Consider the following 17,510-nt stretch of genomic DNA (forward strand, 5'->3'; position numbering starts at 1 on the left):
GCTAACATTGGCCTCGGTAGGTTTTATTTGCCTCGGTAGGGGGTCGAAGTATTTTTTAAAGAGACAATACTTCGACTATCGAATGGTCGAACAATTTTTTTGTTCGAATCGTTTGATTCTTGCCGACGGTCAAAGTAGCCCATTCGATGGTCGAAGTAGCCATATTCGACCATTCGAAATTTGAAGTATTTTTTCTTCTATTCCTTCACTCGAGCTAAGTAAATGGGCCCCTATATTTTTAATTACTTTTATACACTTTCAGTTTTTGGTGTTACTGTCCCTTTAAGTGGAATATTTCAAAAGCTGCCCACGATGAGATGTTTAGCCAAAGGAATGAATCTTAAGATCAGCCTGAACTAATTCTGCAATCTCAAAAGCACCATACTATCAGGCTTTGCACTACAAAAATAAGGACATTTATTGAATTAATCCAACATTTGGTCACTAATCGTGACTTTCCTCAGGGATAATCCAATACATTTCTTTATCTGTCAATAATGCAGCATCTACCTTTTTTTTTTCAATAACCTCCAAATCCTCATCCATTAAAGAATGGCTGTCTAAAGTCAAATTAATTAGAGTTTGTTTATTTACTAAAGCACAAAATATGGGAGAAACTTTAGGCAATTTCAAGCAGGCAGAAGAGGGACACTTGTTCTATTATCCTTGCATATATTTGGTGGTCAGGATGCTGTTTATTTTTTTTACAAATACACAATGAATTCTAGCAAATGGAGAAAGGGTGTCAAACAACATGTACAGTTGCAGCAAAGTACTAATTGGCATCAAACGTAGTAGTATGTCTCCATGTTTAATGGCTCCACTACAAAGTTTACATCCGCATACTTTGCTTAAACCACTTAAACATCCAGTGAATTGTATTGATTTTTGTGAAGTGTAATATGCCTAGGCTAATGTATTTATTGGCAGCTTTATGAGGTAGGAGATAAGTATGTGATTAACATTTTTATGTTTGTGTTTTGTGGTATGCTTCCTTATAAATATGTAAACTGGAATGTACAGTGCAGATAACTGTTGTTATTTGATCAACTGATATGGTGCACTTTTTTAAATACTTCCACCTATATATAGAATAATTTTATTAACGGCTACATGCTGAGTGTGGGTAAGAAATGCAGTAACGTTTTACACAGCTTATTTGTATATTAGTATACTCAGGAAGAAAGGCAGTCCTGTGGAAAGCTTTCCTTTCCTTTTGATAATTACAGTAGGCTGATTGTCTTTAGTTACTGGAAATGTTCACTAGATATTGACCTGAACTTTCTAAAGACTATGATTTACAGGCAAGTATTAGAGATAATTTACAGATACTGTACCTTATTTGCAGTATTTCCACCCATATAGAAAAAACAAAAACTACCATATTTTGCCTCCCAATGACTGTAATGGAAATCACCTGTCATCACTGGCACAGGAAGTTTTTTATACATAAAATTCTGTAATGTGCATTTTTGGTGTGACAACCCACTGTATGAGTGATGACTTTTTTTTTCATTATACTCAATACAAGGCACGTGGGCAGTTTTTTATGTTTCTCCACTGAGAAATCATTCTCCTTGTATCACATGGTGCAGAAAGTGCATTAGCTACCTAATAATTCATAAATAACTCAAATATTACTTAACATCCATTTGTTCATGTTGTTGCCCTGAGATTTGTTTAGATTGCATAGTTATAGATGAGGGTCCTCATCATATTTTTTAATAATGTAATTTGTAATATTTGTTGTGTATTGATTTAGAAAAACTGTATTGCTAGCAAGGTTGTGATATATAGACATTAGAAGGTAAGGAAAAAGCGATCATTTAAAACTGATGGGGCAGGGTACAAATTGCCATGTTTTTGGTGCTTTGCAACCTTCCCTAGGCTTAATGCCCATTTGCTGTTCAATGTTCCCAATTGTTTTTCTGTCTAATACAATTAAAAACAACACTGAGGGGCAGATTTATTAAGGGTCAATCAGTTAAGAGTAAATTCAAATTCCAATTTTTTTTGGTCAAAACTCTTAAATTCGAATTTTCAATGATCCAAACTCGATTTGAATTTGAAAATCAATATTTATCAAACCTTGACCCTTGAAACAATTCAAATTCAACTATTCGCCACCTAAAACCTGCCGAGTTCATGTATAAGTCAATGGGTGTAGTCCAGTGACCCATTTGAAGAGTTTAATACTCTTCCTGACATTCGAGTTTAGTCTAACTAGATTCAAAGTTTTCAGGACGGTAATAGTAGTTTGAGTTTGATATTCGAGTTTTTTATTAAATAAATCAGAGTATATTCGTTAAAAAAATATTCACATGAATTCGAAATTCGACCTTTCATAAATGGGCCTCTGAATGTAGTTTAGACCTTTAGGGGCAGATTCACTAAGGGTCGAATTTCGAAGTTAAAAATACTTCGAAATTCGACCCTCGAATTGAAATCCTTCGACTTCGAATATCGAAGTCGAAGGATTTAGCGCTAAACGTTCGTTCGATCGATCGAAGGATTTTTCGTTCAATCGAACGATTAAATCCTTCGAATCGAACGATTCGAAGGATTTTAATCCAACGATCGAAGGAAAATCCTTCGATCAAAAAAAGTTTAGCAAGCCTATGGGGACCTTCCCCATAGGCTAACATTGACTTCGGTAGGTTTTATCTGCCGAAGTAGGGGGTCGAAGTTTTTTTTAAAGGGAAAGTACTTCGACTATCGAATGGTCGAATAGTCGAACGATTTTGCGTTCGAATCGTTCGAATCGAAGTCGAAGGTCGTAGTCGAAGGTCGAAGTAGCCCATTCGATGGTCGAAGTACCCAAAAAATAATTCGAAATTCGAAGTATTTTTCATTCGAATCCTTCACTCGAGCTTAGTGAATCGGCCCCTTAGTGTGGGTGTAAAGCACCTAGACCAGACATAGTCACTTTCTTATTTTCTATTCATAGTGTGTTTTCCCCACTCTATTGCTCTACTAGTATACTATTTGTTGCCTTTCCTTGAGGCCTTTATTTTTCCTCATTATGAATGTCATGTATGATTATGGAGGCCTCTAAAACTGTTTGCATTTGACAAAACATGCCCTTAATCACGGTGCCACTGAGATGAAAGTGCAGGCAGCTAGATCTTCTAAAAGAACAGTACTGAAGAAAGCCATGAACTAATTTTAAGACAATTGTGACAGATTTTCTCTTTAAAACAATACAAACAAACCTGACACATATAAACCAAAAATCTTAAAGTTTGGTCAATTTTTTCTTGGTCTCTAGACATTATATATATATATATATATATATATATATATATATATATATATATATATATATATATATATATTTATATTAAATATTAATAATGTTCTACATGTTTTGATTTGAATTATAAATTGTATGCATGTATATCTTTATATAGCATATAAGTTAATTTTAAAGGTAAGGGGAACAAAAATGGCAATGCTTTAATATACGTATATACAGTATACGCACAGTTAAAAGAATGATTGCCTTGTGTTACACAACCGGAAAGAGGCACTAAGACACAAAGGTAAATGCTGCCTCCGTAGTGGCTGTCCAAAAATAATTTATAGATAGATAAACACCTCCACTCCTTATCAACTCAAACCATGCTGACTACACAAAATACTCCCCCACCAACCCCTTGAACCCCCCTTAGTAGGCAATAAAATAAGGGAAAGTTGGTTTATTACTTGATTATTAGAAATGGTTGTCAACATATGCAGATAATTTGAAGGTACAGGTATGGGACCTGTTATCCAGAATGCTTGGGTCCTGGGGTTTTCTGGATAATGGATCTTTCCATAATTTGTATCTTCATACCTTAAGCCTACTAGAAAATCATGTAAACATTCAGGGGCAGATTTATTAAGGTTCTAATTTGAATTTGAATTTTCGAATTGTTTTTTTGGTGTCAAAATTCATACATTCTAATTTTAATCCCCCAATTTGAATGTAAATTTGAATACGAGATTTATCACACCTCAACCATGGAGACAGTTCTAATTTTAATATTCGCCACCTAAAACCTGCCAAGTTAATTTACAAGTCAATGGCAGAGGTTCGTGAACCATTTGAATATGTTAATTGCCTTCCTGACTTTCGAGTTTTTTTCAGAGGGAAAACTCGATTGGAATTAGAATCTAATTTGATTTTAGTTTTCAGGTCAGGACTAATCAATCGAATATTAGACTTTTAAAATTTTTCTTAAATAACCTCCCATTCGAGTTGTTAGAATATTCGAATTTATAAGAGTAAAAAAAATTCACATAAATTCGAAATTCGACCTTTGTTATATCTGCCCATGAATGAACCCAATTGGCTGATTTTGCTTCCAGTAAGGATTAATTATATCTTAGTTTGGATCATGTACAAGCTACTGTTTTATTATTACAGAGAAAAAGGAAATAATTTTTAAAAATTATGATTATTTGGATAAAATGGAGATTTTACGTTTAAGTGCCAAGTTTGCATCAGATTTTCTCTTATTATATTTTCTATTATATTTCTCCTATTATATTTTTATTAAAGAGGAATTCAGCCATGGGATTCCAGAGGTAAGGAGCAGCAAGAAAGAAGATTGTAATGGAAAACTATACCATGGAATATTGTAGTTCTTCATAGAAACATGTTGTTTTACACATAAATATTGTAGGTGTCTAATAATCACATACATAGCTCACATGTAAAACACTGTTTTATATAAATAAAGTATTTTCTTCAAAAATATACTTTTCTACAAGTATGTGCCATTGGATAATGCCTAATAAAAAATCAGATGCCCCCTGGCTTGTATAAGGCAAAATATTTACACAGAAACCAAGGACACACGTGCATGCTTCGATACATCAGCCAATGATTGAACAGAGCTCTTTCTGCACTTCCTGTTACAGTCAGAGCTTCATTATTTCCTGTCAGATGATTAGTGAGTAATACTGTACATAGAGCATTGCAAAATGGTGGCTCAAAGAAAGATTTAAAAGAGCAGAATTTACTGATGCACATATTCCAATTTGATAAGATTCTTTAATGGGTCACTTATAATATGAATTATCTTTTCAATTACCTGGTGGTATAGTTTAATAGTGTTACTAGCCATCATATGTTTCATATGTTAATGTTGGTTATTTAACAGAACCCTATTTAGGGGCTCATTTATTTAACCTTTGAATTTATCTGGTTGAGGTTTTTAAGGGGAAAACTCGAATATTTTTGTGGAAAAAACCCTCAATATTTTTGAGATTTATCATACCTCAAATCTGCTAGAAATCAGAAAATACTCCACCTCAAACCTGTTGAGGTCAATTAGAAGTCAATGGCAAATGTCCCTGTAGTTGTTTATTGACATTGTGAGCTGGCGTAGATAATTCGATAATTAAGTATAGGGTTTTTCGTCCAATAACTTCGGTTAGGTCGAGCTCTAAGAGCGTCACTCATACAATACCAAGAGACACTTAATTTTGTAGTCATATTTTGTTGCTCCAATTTTATTGAGAAAAATTCTTGCTAAATTAGCTCAATTCGTTGAAGGGAGTTTGGGCGACTTTTTTTTGTTTTCATAAAAATTATAGATTAATTTGAGTTTTAGCAAATAATTCCCTTAATGTCATGTTTCTGTTTAATCTGAAGTGCAGATGGAATCATGTACAAATGCCATGTGCCCAAATCCTGATACATCCTGGACATAAGTGTTCCATTTGTTAATAATTATATAGAAGGGAAGGAAAATATTGAGGATCATGATTGGCTTTACTAATGTCAGTATAAGTATGTGACAATAAATCACTTATCAGCTGTTAGAGTGAATAGTACTTACTGTCTGCAAAAATAAATACTGGGATCCATGCTATGGTGCTAGCAATATGATTTTTATATAGATATATATATACAGTATATGCAAAGTCAAATAATACGAAGCCAACATTATGCAAAGCTGGAAATGAGACAGTAGAAAATGGTATATTTATGCAACAAACAGCAAATAAACCTGTCCAACTGGAAAATTAATGGTAACTTTTCCAGAAAATGATCAGCAGTTTATATTGTTACACATAATACTGTGTTTGTGTTCAACAATTACTTTATATTATAAAGATTTGATTTGCCCCCTTAGTGACAGTAATCCTTGACAATAATCAGGCTGATCCTATTTTCTGCATTCTAAGAAATAAATGGAAGTATGATCCAATCGCTAAGCTTGAATGCTAGAGATTAAGACCATGAAGGAGCCTTTTGCTGTTCCTTCACTTTTTGCATAGTGGGTCCCAATGTTGGGTGCTTCATTGATAATTGAGCAACACCATCTTTAGAGATCATACTTCCGACACTGGCCTGAATTGTCTCTGGAATGCTATCTGCTGATTGGTTGCTCTGTTTTACTGCTTCTAGACAAACAGGGAGGGCAAATTGTTCTCAATTTTGAGTTTTTTGAAACTCAATTGAGAAAAAAAATAATTTAGAGTTTTTTTCATGATGCGTGATTAATAAACTAGTATGCAGTAAATTATTACTAAAAGGATTGTTCCGTAAAAGGCACAAAGTATGCAGTGATACACCCACATGTCCTCCATCTATCTAAAAGTACATAGATGTGTCCATGTGCCTGGACTGGAGCACTGGGGTACACCTGAAACAAAAGCCTGGAAAGCCAGAATGGGCCAGTGAATGTAGAATATTCTGTCAAAGTTTTCTATGCCGCAGAGTAATGTCTAATTGTTCAGTTTCTATAAGATTTGCAACCTAGACCTCCACTTATTTGTACAGGTATAGGATCCCTTATCTGGAAACCCGACATCCAGAAAGCTCCAAATTACGGAATGGCTGTCTCCCATAGACTCCATTTTATCCAAATAATCCAAATTTTTAAAAATGATTTCCTTTTTCTCTGTAATAATAAAACAGTAGCTTGTACTTGATCCCAACTAAGATATAATTAATCCTTATTGGAACCAAAACCAGCCTATTGGGTTTATTTAATGTTTAAATGAATTTCTAGTAGACATAAGGCATGAAGACCCAAATTACGGAAAGATCCGTTATCCGGAAAACCCCAGGTCCGGAGCATTCTGGATAACAGGTCCCATACCTGTACCAATATTTCAATATAAACCATGTGCCCCCCTTTATTTACATGTACAGTCTGCAACTCATGAAGCAGAGCAGTTATTTGCTCTCCTAATTGCAGAAAAATTATTTTGGGATTATGTTACATTGTGAGTAAAAAGCATGGTGCTTATTTTTGCTCTTTGCACTCCTGTTGTAAATGATACATAACGAATGCAAGTTCATAATTATAAATATGATTTCTGGACACTATTTAAATAAACATCTGAACTTCCTTAGTGATGCCAATGATGAAGTAAAGACTCTTCGGCTGTAAATGCTGCGTGTTTTTTTATTCCAGATGATGCCTAAATCAAGTAAAATAAATGTTAAAAAATAATTCAACAGCGCAAACACAGTATACGCAGTCTAACATAAAACAATGATTTAGTACTGCAATATGAAACCCACTTAAAAGCACAGTCTTATTGATTTATATTTGTGGAGTAGGAAGACACTGTTTTCTGTTGATAAATAAGTTCATTGAGGTCTATCAAATTTAATACAAATGAAATTGTTTATTAAATCGTTACACCAAATTGCTGCTTCTTACTGCATCAAGTATTATGGGGTTATGTAATAAAAGCATTAAGGAGAAAATTTGCGACACCATTTCAGGAACATTGCAGCAAAACAAGTTTTCTAAACTTGAATTGTCATGATTTTTCAGTTGGCAAAAATAAAAGTCAATGGAGGTGAATTTTGAACATTGAAGCTATTTTATTTCTCAAGTTTTTTTTATATAAAACATAATCACATTTTTAAAAATGAATGGAACAATGCGAGTCATTTCAGCAACTTCATAAAAATGTTTTTCCAATTCAAATATTTAAAAATGCTAGTATTCTAGGAAAAACAGGATCACAAATTACATTTTTATCTGCAATCGAGCTTCGAAAAACTCAAATTTGAGAATTTTTTTTCTTAGGAGCAGTAACACACATCAACCAATCAGCAGGTAGCATTTACTGATCACCTGTTTAAAAACAAATATCTTATTGGTTGCTATGGTTTACTACACCTGGGCAATTATAGTGCCTGGTATTGCATTTGGGGGTTAAAGTATTCCGGAATTAATTAATTTGTCTAAAGATTACTGTTATGCAATTAAACAAGCTCTAGTTTGTAAAGTATATTTTATCTATTTTTTCTGAAACAAACTCTGAAAAAGTTAAATTAGCTTTTGTTTCATTCAGGAGTAGTGTATTGCCACCACTTACTTACTATAAAAAAATAAAACTTTTATATCGTTTACAGTAAGGTATAATAGGCTGCTTCATATTTGTAGACTCAAAACATGTCCAGATTAACAATGTTTTATATTTGAATGACATTGGTGTAATTGCTAGTCCAATCAGAAGCAGAATCTATTCTTTCCACTGTATTTTATATTGTCTCTATTTCCTGTTGACTATTATAGCTATGTAGCAGAAGCAAACTGATAAACAGACCTGTTAAAAAGCATGCAAAGCATTGAGGGAAATAGAAAGGATCATTTACAAATGTGACACATGGTGCAAAGTGTAATTTTGTGAACCACCACATATTAAACCTATGGCATGCATAAATACATTCTCTATTTAGAGACACTGAAACTAATGTAGTGCAAATTTGCCCCACAACGATTTTCACTAATCACCTCCACTCAGAGAACACCTGAATCTATGGGAGTTAAGGGGAGTTTAAAAAACTCACATGAAGTTGAAATTTGACCCTTGATAAATGTGCCTCTTATTGTCAAGCTATTACATATTACAGGAGATGGATAATTGTTATTAATAGGAATTGGTATTGAAACTGATGAAAAGTTTCAACTTTATCAATGGACTGAGGCATTCGTATCTGAACTTGATATCAGCTGAATTTCAGATTGTAGACGAAGGATAAAGTTATACATCTATTTATTGCAAGAAGTGTGATGGGAAATATATTGTAAACAGAATACATCCAAATCCGAATTTTTTACTCATAATTAAAATTAAAACCATACTCACTCAACCATACTCCCATGCCAATTTTGTCTTATTTATTAATAAAATTCTTTGAACAAATCGGACTGCGAAAAAAACAGATAAGATTGTCAGAAAACCTGAATTGTATGTTTTTTTAAGACTTTTTTCAAATTTATCGGATTATCAGGCTAACTCCAGGATATCAAAAACTCCACAGGCTGATTGCACTTCTGGATAAGTTTATTGGAAAAAACTGCTGTAAACGCCTAACGTGTTTCGGGATTATATCCCTTAATCAGACTCTATGATTAAGGGATATAATCCCGAAACATGTTAGGTGGTTTACAGCAACAGTGGGGACACTGTTGATTGAGCAACTGGTTGAAGGGAAGATCGGTGAGCTGGAGTGGTCTATTTCTTGGTTTTTTCATTCACAGTAACTCCAGGATAGGGACATCTATTGACTTATACATGACCTCAACAGGTCTGCAATGGCGGATTTTCGGGGTCTGAATTTTTGCAGCAATAAATCTCGAAAAATTCAAGGTTTTTTTTCATAAAAAATGTGAGTTTTTGCCCCAAAAACCCCAACCAGATAAATTAGAGCAGCACCCAAAAGGTAGATCAGGATCTACCAGTAGACCGTTAGCTGGTGATCAGTAGATCTCAAGACACTGTCAACAGCTTATATATATTACCCTCCAATTTCATGCTTTTCATTCAGATATTTATTATAAGGTTACATAGGAAATAGTTGTTTGTTAAATATAGCAATATAAATCTCTCAAAAATCAATATAACATGTTAGTAATATTTCCAAGGAACAGATTGCTAACAATGCTTTTTATGAATGTAGATCATAATGGGACAACATCAGTAAAAGTAGACTCCGCATTAGTAAAGTATGGGCACTCCTGAATTAGAGTTTAGTAAATAACCCCCTTAGTTTCCAGTACAAACAAAAAGGTCATGTTACCAAGGTAAATGTGCATCGGTGTTAATTTCAATTTGCATGTATAAGTGTAAATACCTTGTAAACAGTGTCAATATATGCTCGGTTTTCTAGTGCTTTGCTCAAAAATAATTCAGTAATGACAATCTTTTTGTTTTTACAGGATTGATATTTTCAAGTATGTAATCTATGGAATAGCAGCTGCCTTCTTTGTTTATGGAATTCTGCTGATGGTGGAAGGCTTCTTCACAACAGGTGCTATCAAAGATCTCTATGGAGACTTCAAAATCACCACATGTGGCAGATGTGTCAGCGCATGGGTATGTTACTGTTGTCAAATGTTTATTTAAATACGACTTTTTTGTTGATTTTCTGCATTGTCTCATTCAATGTGAATTTACAAAATGTTGTACAAATAAACATGGAATTACCCATAAACCACCTGAATAAATTTCAACACTATGAATAGTGGATATGAATATATTATATATATGTATTTTTTTTTTATAAAAACAAAAGTTCAAATGATACCAATAGATGATTTATACCAATAAGCACAATAAAACGTGACAAGAAAAAAAAAAAACTACAACAAAACAGAAATAAAAGCAAAAATAATGAGTATGGTCTAATCACAGAGTGGTCTGAAATTAACTTAAACTTCGTAGCACTTAAAAGATATGCTTGTTTAGTTTAGCAAAACATTAGTGGGGTTATGTAATATAAGGCACTAAGTTTGCCATGGGGCAGTAACCCATAGCAACCAATCAGCAGGTAGAATTTACTAGTCACTTGTTTAAATGCAAGCATCTTATTGGTTGCTATGTGTTACTGCTCCTGGGCAAACATAGTGCCTTATATTACATATGGGGGTATATTTCATACTTGGTTTTAAGATTTTCAACAATGTATGCTTTTATTGGCAATGTTATGGTATTGTTTATAATGAAACACCTCATTTTTATTATGATTGTAACCTTTGCTTGCTTTGGTTGTGGTCAAAATACCTGATCAAGTAGTCAAATGATTGTAGGGCTATACATGAAATAAACACCTATTTTCAATTGTACCTTATGGTTTTCACAGTATTTCTCTCTTAAGGCAATGCTATACTTCAGCACATAATTTAATAGAGATTATAAATCATTGAATGTATTGACAACTGATATTGTATTACAAATATGGACCATAGTCACTTGGAAGCACCTTATTATAAAACATCAATCTTAAATGTGTAGTTTCATTTGACCATTGCATTGTTTTTACAATCTCCTGACCCAAGTAGTTGTTAAGTCTCTATGAAAATGATTTATCCTTCTGCCAGTAGAGTTGTTTAGCATCCAAGTCCTCTAGTACTGTGATAATGTTCCTGTAAGGAAAGCTTACCCTGGTGGTCTAGTGGGCCCTTGCGGAAAGGAGCAGCACAGCGGGCGTCCACGCCAAAGGAGCGGCGGTGGACCCCGCTGTGCTGCCCCTTTCCCTTGCTGTGCCGGTCCCTCTATGGCGCGCGGTCCAGCACGCTTCCTGGTTTATGCGCCAGCGTGATGACGTTATGCGCAAGGGCACGAAATTGAAACTGTATAAAAGGGTAATTCAGTGTTCTGCTATCTGCCCGTTGTTAAGTTCAATTTGCCTTGTTCCTGGGTGCTTTATTACTTGAATCCTGATTGATCTACTGTGTTTTGACCCTTGCCTGCCTTTTTGACTCCTGATCTCTCCAATCCTGATCCTGCCTGTCTGTGACAATTCTGACCTCTCCAATTCTGATCCTTTGCCTGTCTACTGACTATTCTACATTCTCCAATCCTGATTCCGGCCTGTCTGACAATTCTCTGCTTGTGCTGGCCCGGCCTGCCTGTTCCTGGTGGTGTTCTTCCCTTTGCTTGTCCAGAACCGTTAGCTTAGCTCCTCTCTCAATTATGACTTGGCGGCATCCGATTAGGCGAGGGCTCCTCCCGAGGTGAAAGGCAGCAGTTAAAGGCAGAAGTGAGAGCTGAGACCAGGGAGCTTAGCTTGGGTTCTGGATATAGGGTGCCGAACGTGACAGTTCCCCTTTCACTGACAGGTTGATCCATTTATATTTTCGTCAACTAAACTTACTAATCGTAAAGACATCTTTTTTTTTCTCAAGCACTTATTTCATGCACTTCTTCAGCGTGTTTCTTGCTTTTTATTATATCTTATCAATTATTATTTACAGCTATTTTACTTTGGGAAGACTTTTGGTTACTTTTACAGTCAACGGGTCAAGCCAATCCTGTTCAGGGTTTTTTTTCTATGGTCATAGTACTTACAGAATTATTTGCCTACAGAACAGGTTTCTTCTAAAAAAAGGTTTCTCAGATATTTTTTGTCACAGAAATCATTTGAATCTAATTAAAACAATCCAGTCTCTTTGCTTTGAAGTGTTTTGCTTTCACTTGAGAAGAGTTTGAATTATATTCAAAAGATATGCATGAATGTCAGAGCCTTTCTTCTCATGATACCTCTAAAGAGATGCTACAGGAGAAATTCTGTACCCTAATAAATAAATAACAATAAAAGAAAAAGCATATTAAACAGGACTGTCATACTGCTGAATGTTAAAAATGAAAATATTTAGAGCACTCATTTATCAACTTGCCTTACCAACTATTCAAGGACAAATCAGACAGTACACACTCAGGGGCATATTTATCAAGTGTTGAATTCCAAAAACTTCTAAATTCGAATTCAAAAAGACCAACCAAAATTAAGTCTAAGTGTTTTTTTTTTGCGGGCGAATATGTCGCTTTCATCCGAATAGGTCTGATTTCGGCCGTAATTCGAATCGTACGAATCAAGGAATAGTGCATTCTATCGAATTAGATTCAAAGTTTTTCTCAAAAAACACTTTGATTTTTCAAAATCCACCACTTGACTCCAAATAGGTTCTAGGAGGTCCCCCATAGGCTAAAACGGCAATTCGGGAGGTTTAAGATGGTGAATGTCAAATTTGAATTTTGAAAGAGACAGTAAATGATAAGTTTCGATATTTGAATTTTTGCAATCTTTTCAAATTCAAATCGAATTTGGACTATTCCCTAGTCAAAAAAATTCTAATTTCTTTCATTGGAAAATTTACCTCGACCTTTGATAAATCTGCCCCCTCTGTTCCCAAGCAACTTGCATGCTTTAGCAATTTCCTTGATTTTTGAAATAATCTTGTAAGGTTCGCCCACCACTTGTGAATATCCTGGAAACATGCAGTGTTAGTTATTGAAATCAGTGCACTCATGCAGTTTCTCTCAGTTCAAAACCTTTCTTCACTAAAAAGCACATTTCTTGTCAAGATTATATTTTTTTGAAAAATTCTCTCATAAAAAAACCTATTATATTGCATATAAAAATGCAATTCCATTATCCTAAATTTAAAAAAAAAGTGTAACTCTTAATTAATACATTTGCCATATGAGTATTTTATTATTGGATGAGCAAGGAATTAAGGGGCCTATTTATGATTTTTAGGGGGAAAACTAAAATTTTTTGACATTTATCATACCCCAAAGCAGCTAAAAATCCAAATCTGAAAAATTCTCCAGCTGAAACCTGTTGAGGTCATTTAGAAGTCAATGGCAGAAATCCCTTTTACAATTTGAAGATGTTTCTTGACATTGTGATCTGCGCTGGTTTTTGTACAATGATCCAAAAAAGTAAATACCCCCCTAGATGTCACATCTGATGGAACCCGTTGTGGTGTGGTCTCTTTAAATAATCACAGTACCCAGCAACTTTGCATGTTTTTGAGTTAGAGCTTAATGTAGAAGAACGATTTTTAAGTTATGAACATTTGGGGGGTTATTTATCAAAGGTCGAGTTTGTGAGATTTTTTCTACCTCAAATAAACTCACAAATCGAATGTCAACTTATTTATGAAAAAAACTGAATGTAAAAAAACTCAATCGAATGCAATCAGGGGGGCTAACTCGAATACTTGAATTGATCAAGTTATTGGCTAAAAAAAACTCAAATACCTTGTGTTGATCGAGTTTTCAAGCAAAAACCACAGAAAAAAACCCAAACATCATGAAGGCAAAAAACAAATTCAAATGTTTCAAGGGTACCTATGCCATTGACTCGACATGTATTAGCTGGAGTATTTTCAGATTCAGGCTTTTAGCAGTTCAAGGTTTTTTTTTTATCCCAAAAAAATAGTTTTTAGTGAAGCTACCCTTGAAAAACTAAAAATTTTTCAGGAAAAACATAACTCAACCTTTAATAAATAACCCCCTTAAAGTATTTAATAGAACCAAATTGCAGCAATTATATGCACACATTCATTTGCAGTGGAAAATAAGGAGTGGCAAAATGGCAATAAATTGCAGATGATTCAAATTTTCTTTATATCTATTATATATATGTTTTATGGCCATGCTTATCACAGTCTTATTGCGCTGTAATCCCCATAGGTTATAGATAGAGAGAGCAAACTGAGATCTACTTTCTCACAATAAAATCAATGACATTTTTCTATGATGTTATTTATTTACAGAGTTAACTTGCGCTGGGAAATGTGTTGCATACTTAAAGGGGATCTATGAGTAGGCAGTGACAGTGGAAGTGACGGTGAGGCACATCGAGTAGTCATCTGAAAACTGTCACTGCCTACTCGTTTTTCATTGGTAGGCGGGCGGGACTAGCAGAGGTAGGCGGGCTAAGAAGAAGAGACAGCCACGGGTCGTGAAGGTTTTGCGTGATGCTGAAGCTGGAGCAGGTATGCGGGGGATATGATTGCGCTGCTAATAAAACTGCTAATAAAAAATAATTATTTGCTATTGGAAAAATGCTTATATTCACTCCTCAAAGCTAAATGGGAATTTAAATTTTTGACCATAGATCCACTTTAAATGTTAGAAACCATATATTTTTTTTTTACATGGTAAGCTTTAAAAACACCTATTTCCATGTTGTTTCTCAAGTAAAATATGGTTCAGGGTCAGGATAAAAATTTAACCATTTATCTGTAGGTAAAATTTAGTTGGGTGGTTCACCTTTAGGTTAACTTTTAGTATGTTATAGAATGCCTGATTTTTAGCAACTTTTCAATTGGACTCTTTCCAGCTTTCAAATGGGGGGTTCAGTGACCCCACCTGACACAAATGCTCTGTAAGGCTACAAATGTATTGATATTGCTACTTTCTATTACTCATCTTTCTACTAAGGTCCTCTCCTATTCATATTCCAGTCTCTTATTCAAATCAATGCATGGACTCTAGCAACCAGATTGCTGAAATTGCAAACTGGAGGGCTTCTGAATAAAAAGCTAAATTACTCAAAAACCACAAATAATAAAAAATCACTCTCTACATTACACTAAAAAGATGAACGGCCCCTTTAAAGCGATCTAACCTACAGTTTACACAAATTAATTGATGTAAACTTATTCAGAGTGACCCGTTGAACATTAATGCAATCTACATAATTGATATTTTATATTTATATTTTATAGGGGTTTAACAGATACTAGTCATTTTACACAGCCTTTCCGTAATTCTGAGCTTTCTGGATAACGAGTTTCCAGATAGCGGATCCCAGAGCTATATTCCATTGCTGAGTTTGTATTTAGTGATATCAGAAAACTTAAAAAGTTCAATGTACAGTTAAATGCCATATTTTCTCATGGATTTTTTGTCATATGTATTAATAGATGTGATCTGTTTATTGTTCATTACTTACACACTTTTTATGTTTGTCTGTTGCAGTTTATTATGCTGACATACCTTTTCATGCTTGCCTGGCTTGGGGTCACAGCTTTTACCTCTCTTCCCGTCTACATGTACTTTAATCTCTGGACCATTTGTCGAAATGCAACATTGATTGAAGAAGCCAATTTCTGCTTGGACCTCCGTCAGTTTGGTAGGTTTCAATGACAATATTCGCTGTTTGGAGTTAGTAATGGACAGACTTTGAATACACTGCTTCTGTAACTTTGCATAATACTTTGCATAATTTGCATAATCCTGCAAATATTTCTAGTTTGGACTATGTTCATTTCTTTAAAATACCATATGCTTTATTTTGTATTCTTACTACGTAGACTTTCATAGGTAAATTGATTAGAGAAATACCATAATCAGTTGCTAAAATTATGTAAGGTCATATTAGTAGTGATGGGCGAATTTGTGGCGAATTTGCGCGATTCGCCACCAGCGAATAAATTTGCGAAACGGCCGCGAAAATATGCTGGTGAAAAGTCGCCGGCATGGAAAAAAAAATGGATGCCAGCGTCAAAAACTGCCGCTGGCGTCAAAAAACGGAGGCCGGCGGAAAAAACGGACGCCAGCGTCAAAAACGAGGCCATTTTGAGGCCGTCAGAAATTATTCACCGTTACGCAAATTTTGAGAATTTTTGGGCGAAATTCGCCCATCACTACATATTAGCTATAATGTAGCTGAACTTTTAATTTCCAAGCCCAGAAGACTAGCATAAATCCATACTAAGAGTGAAATGCAAACATGGCTTTATATGGTTATAAGAGCCTTATTATGTGCATACAAATTATCACCCTTTCAGTTTGTCAGTTCCATCTGTGGACAAATTAAGAGAATACAAATAGGCTCACAAAATGCTGTTCAACTCATTGAATGCATCTCTTTCACAGCCAGATGATCCCACTTGAGAATGTAGAGTAAGGTCACAGTGAGCTGAACTAAACCAGTATAATGAGGCTTCTAATCATATGGTTAGCAGTTGTAACTGGTGGAAAACTAAGGGGCAGATTTATCAAGGGTCGAAGTGAGTTTTCGATGTTAAAAACTTCGAATTTGGAGCTATTTTTTGTGTAGTTCGGCTAGGGAATAGTCCAACTTCGATTCGAATTTGAAAAAAACTCTAAATTTATCATGTACTGCCTCTTTAAAACTTCAACTTCGACCATTCGCCATCTAAAACGTGCCGAAGTGCTGTTTTAGCCTATGGGGGACCTCTTAGAACCTATATGGAGTCAATTGGTGGACTTTGAGAAATTGACGTTTTTTGGGGGGGAAATTTGAATCGAATTCGATCGAATGCGATATTCCTTCGATCGTACGTACGATTAGAATTCAGCCAAATACAGACCTGTTTGACCCAAAAAAACTTTGACTTCACTTCGTTTGATCTTTTTTGAAATCGAATGTCGAAGTTTTTTCCATTCGAAACTTGACCCTTGATAAATATGCCCCTAAGGACAGGGAAGCAACTGCTAGTGATTGGCGAATTTGGGGCATTTCGCTTTGCCTAAAAATTCCCACGAAATTCGCAAAACAGCGAAAAATTCACCAAACGGCGGCCATTTTTGTTCTACGCAGGCAAATTTTCACGAATTTATTCACCGTGTCGAATCGCGCAAATTCGCCGCAAATTTGTGCCTGGCGAATAAATTCGCCTATCACTAGCAACTACCTATAAGCAGGTGAAAGTCAGTTTAAAAATAAGACATGAGTTATCAGTGTTATGTGCAGTATTTCATACTATGCATTGTAAAACAATAAA

The 17,510-nt window shown here is 34.8% G+C and overlaps 1 protein-coding gene across 2 annotated transcripts in view; it reads left to right on the forward strand.

The window, feature by feature from the left end:
• gpm6a.L (glycoprotein M6A L homeolog) overlaps nucleotides 1–17,510 on the forward strand; it is a 90,956-nt gene that overhangs the window by 60,342 nt on the left and 13,104 nt on the right. For both annotated transcript variants that reach the window (NM_001087635.1, XM_041567106.1), the window contains exons 3-4: nucleotides 10,182–10,338; nucleotides 15,739–15,892. In NM_001087635.1, coding sequence (NP_001081104.1) covers nucleotides 10,182–10,338; nucleotides 15,739–15,892 — 311 coding nt within the window. The remainder of the gene's footprint in view (nucleotides 1–10,181; nucleotides 10,339–15,738; nucleotides 15,893–17,510) is intronic.

The sequence above is a fragment of the Xenopus laevis genome, chromosome 1L (genome assembly GCF_017654675.1).
Source record: "Xenopus laevis strain J_2021 chromosome 1L, Xenopus_laevis_v10.1, whole genome shotgun sequence".
In the NCBI taxonomy this organism is placed as follows: Eukaryota; Metazoa; Chordata; class Amphibia; order Anura; family Pipidae; genus Xenopus; species Xenopus laevis.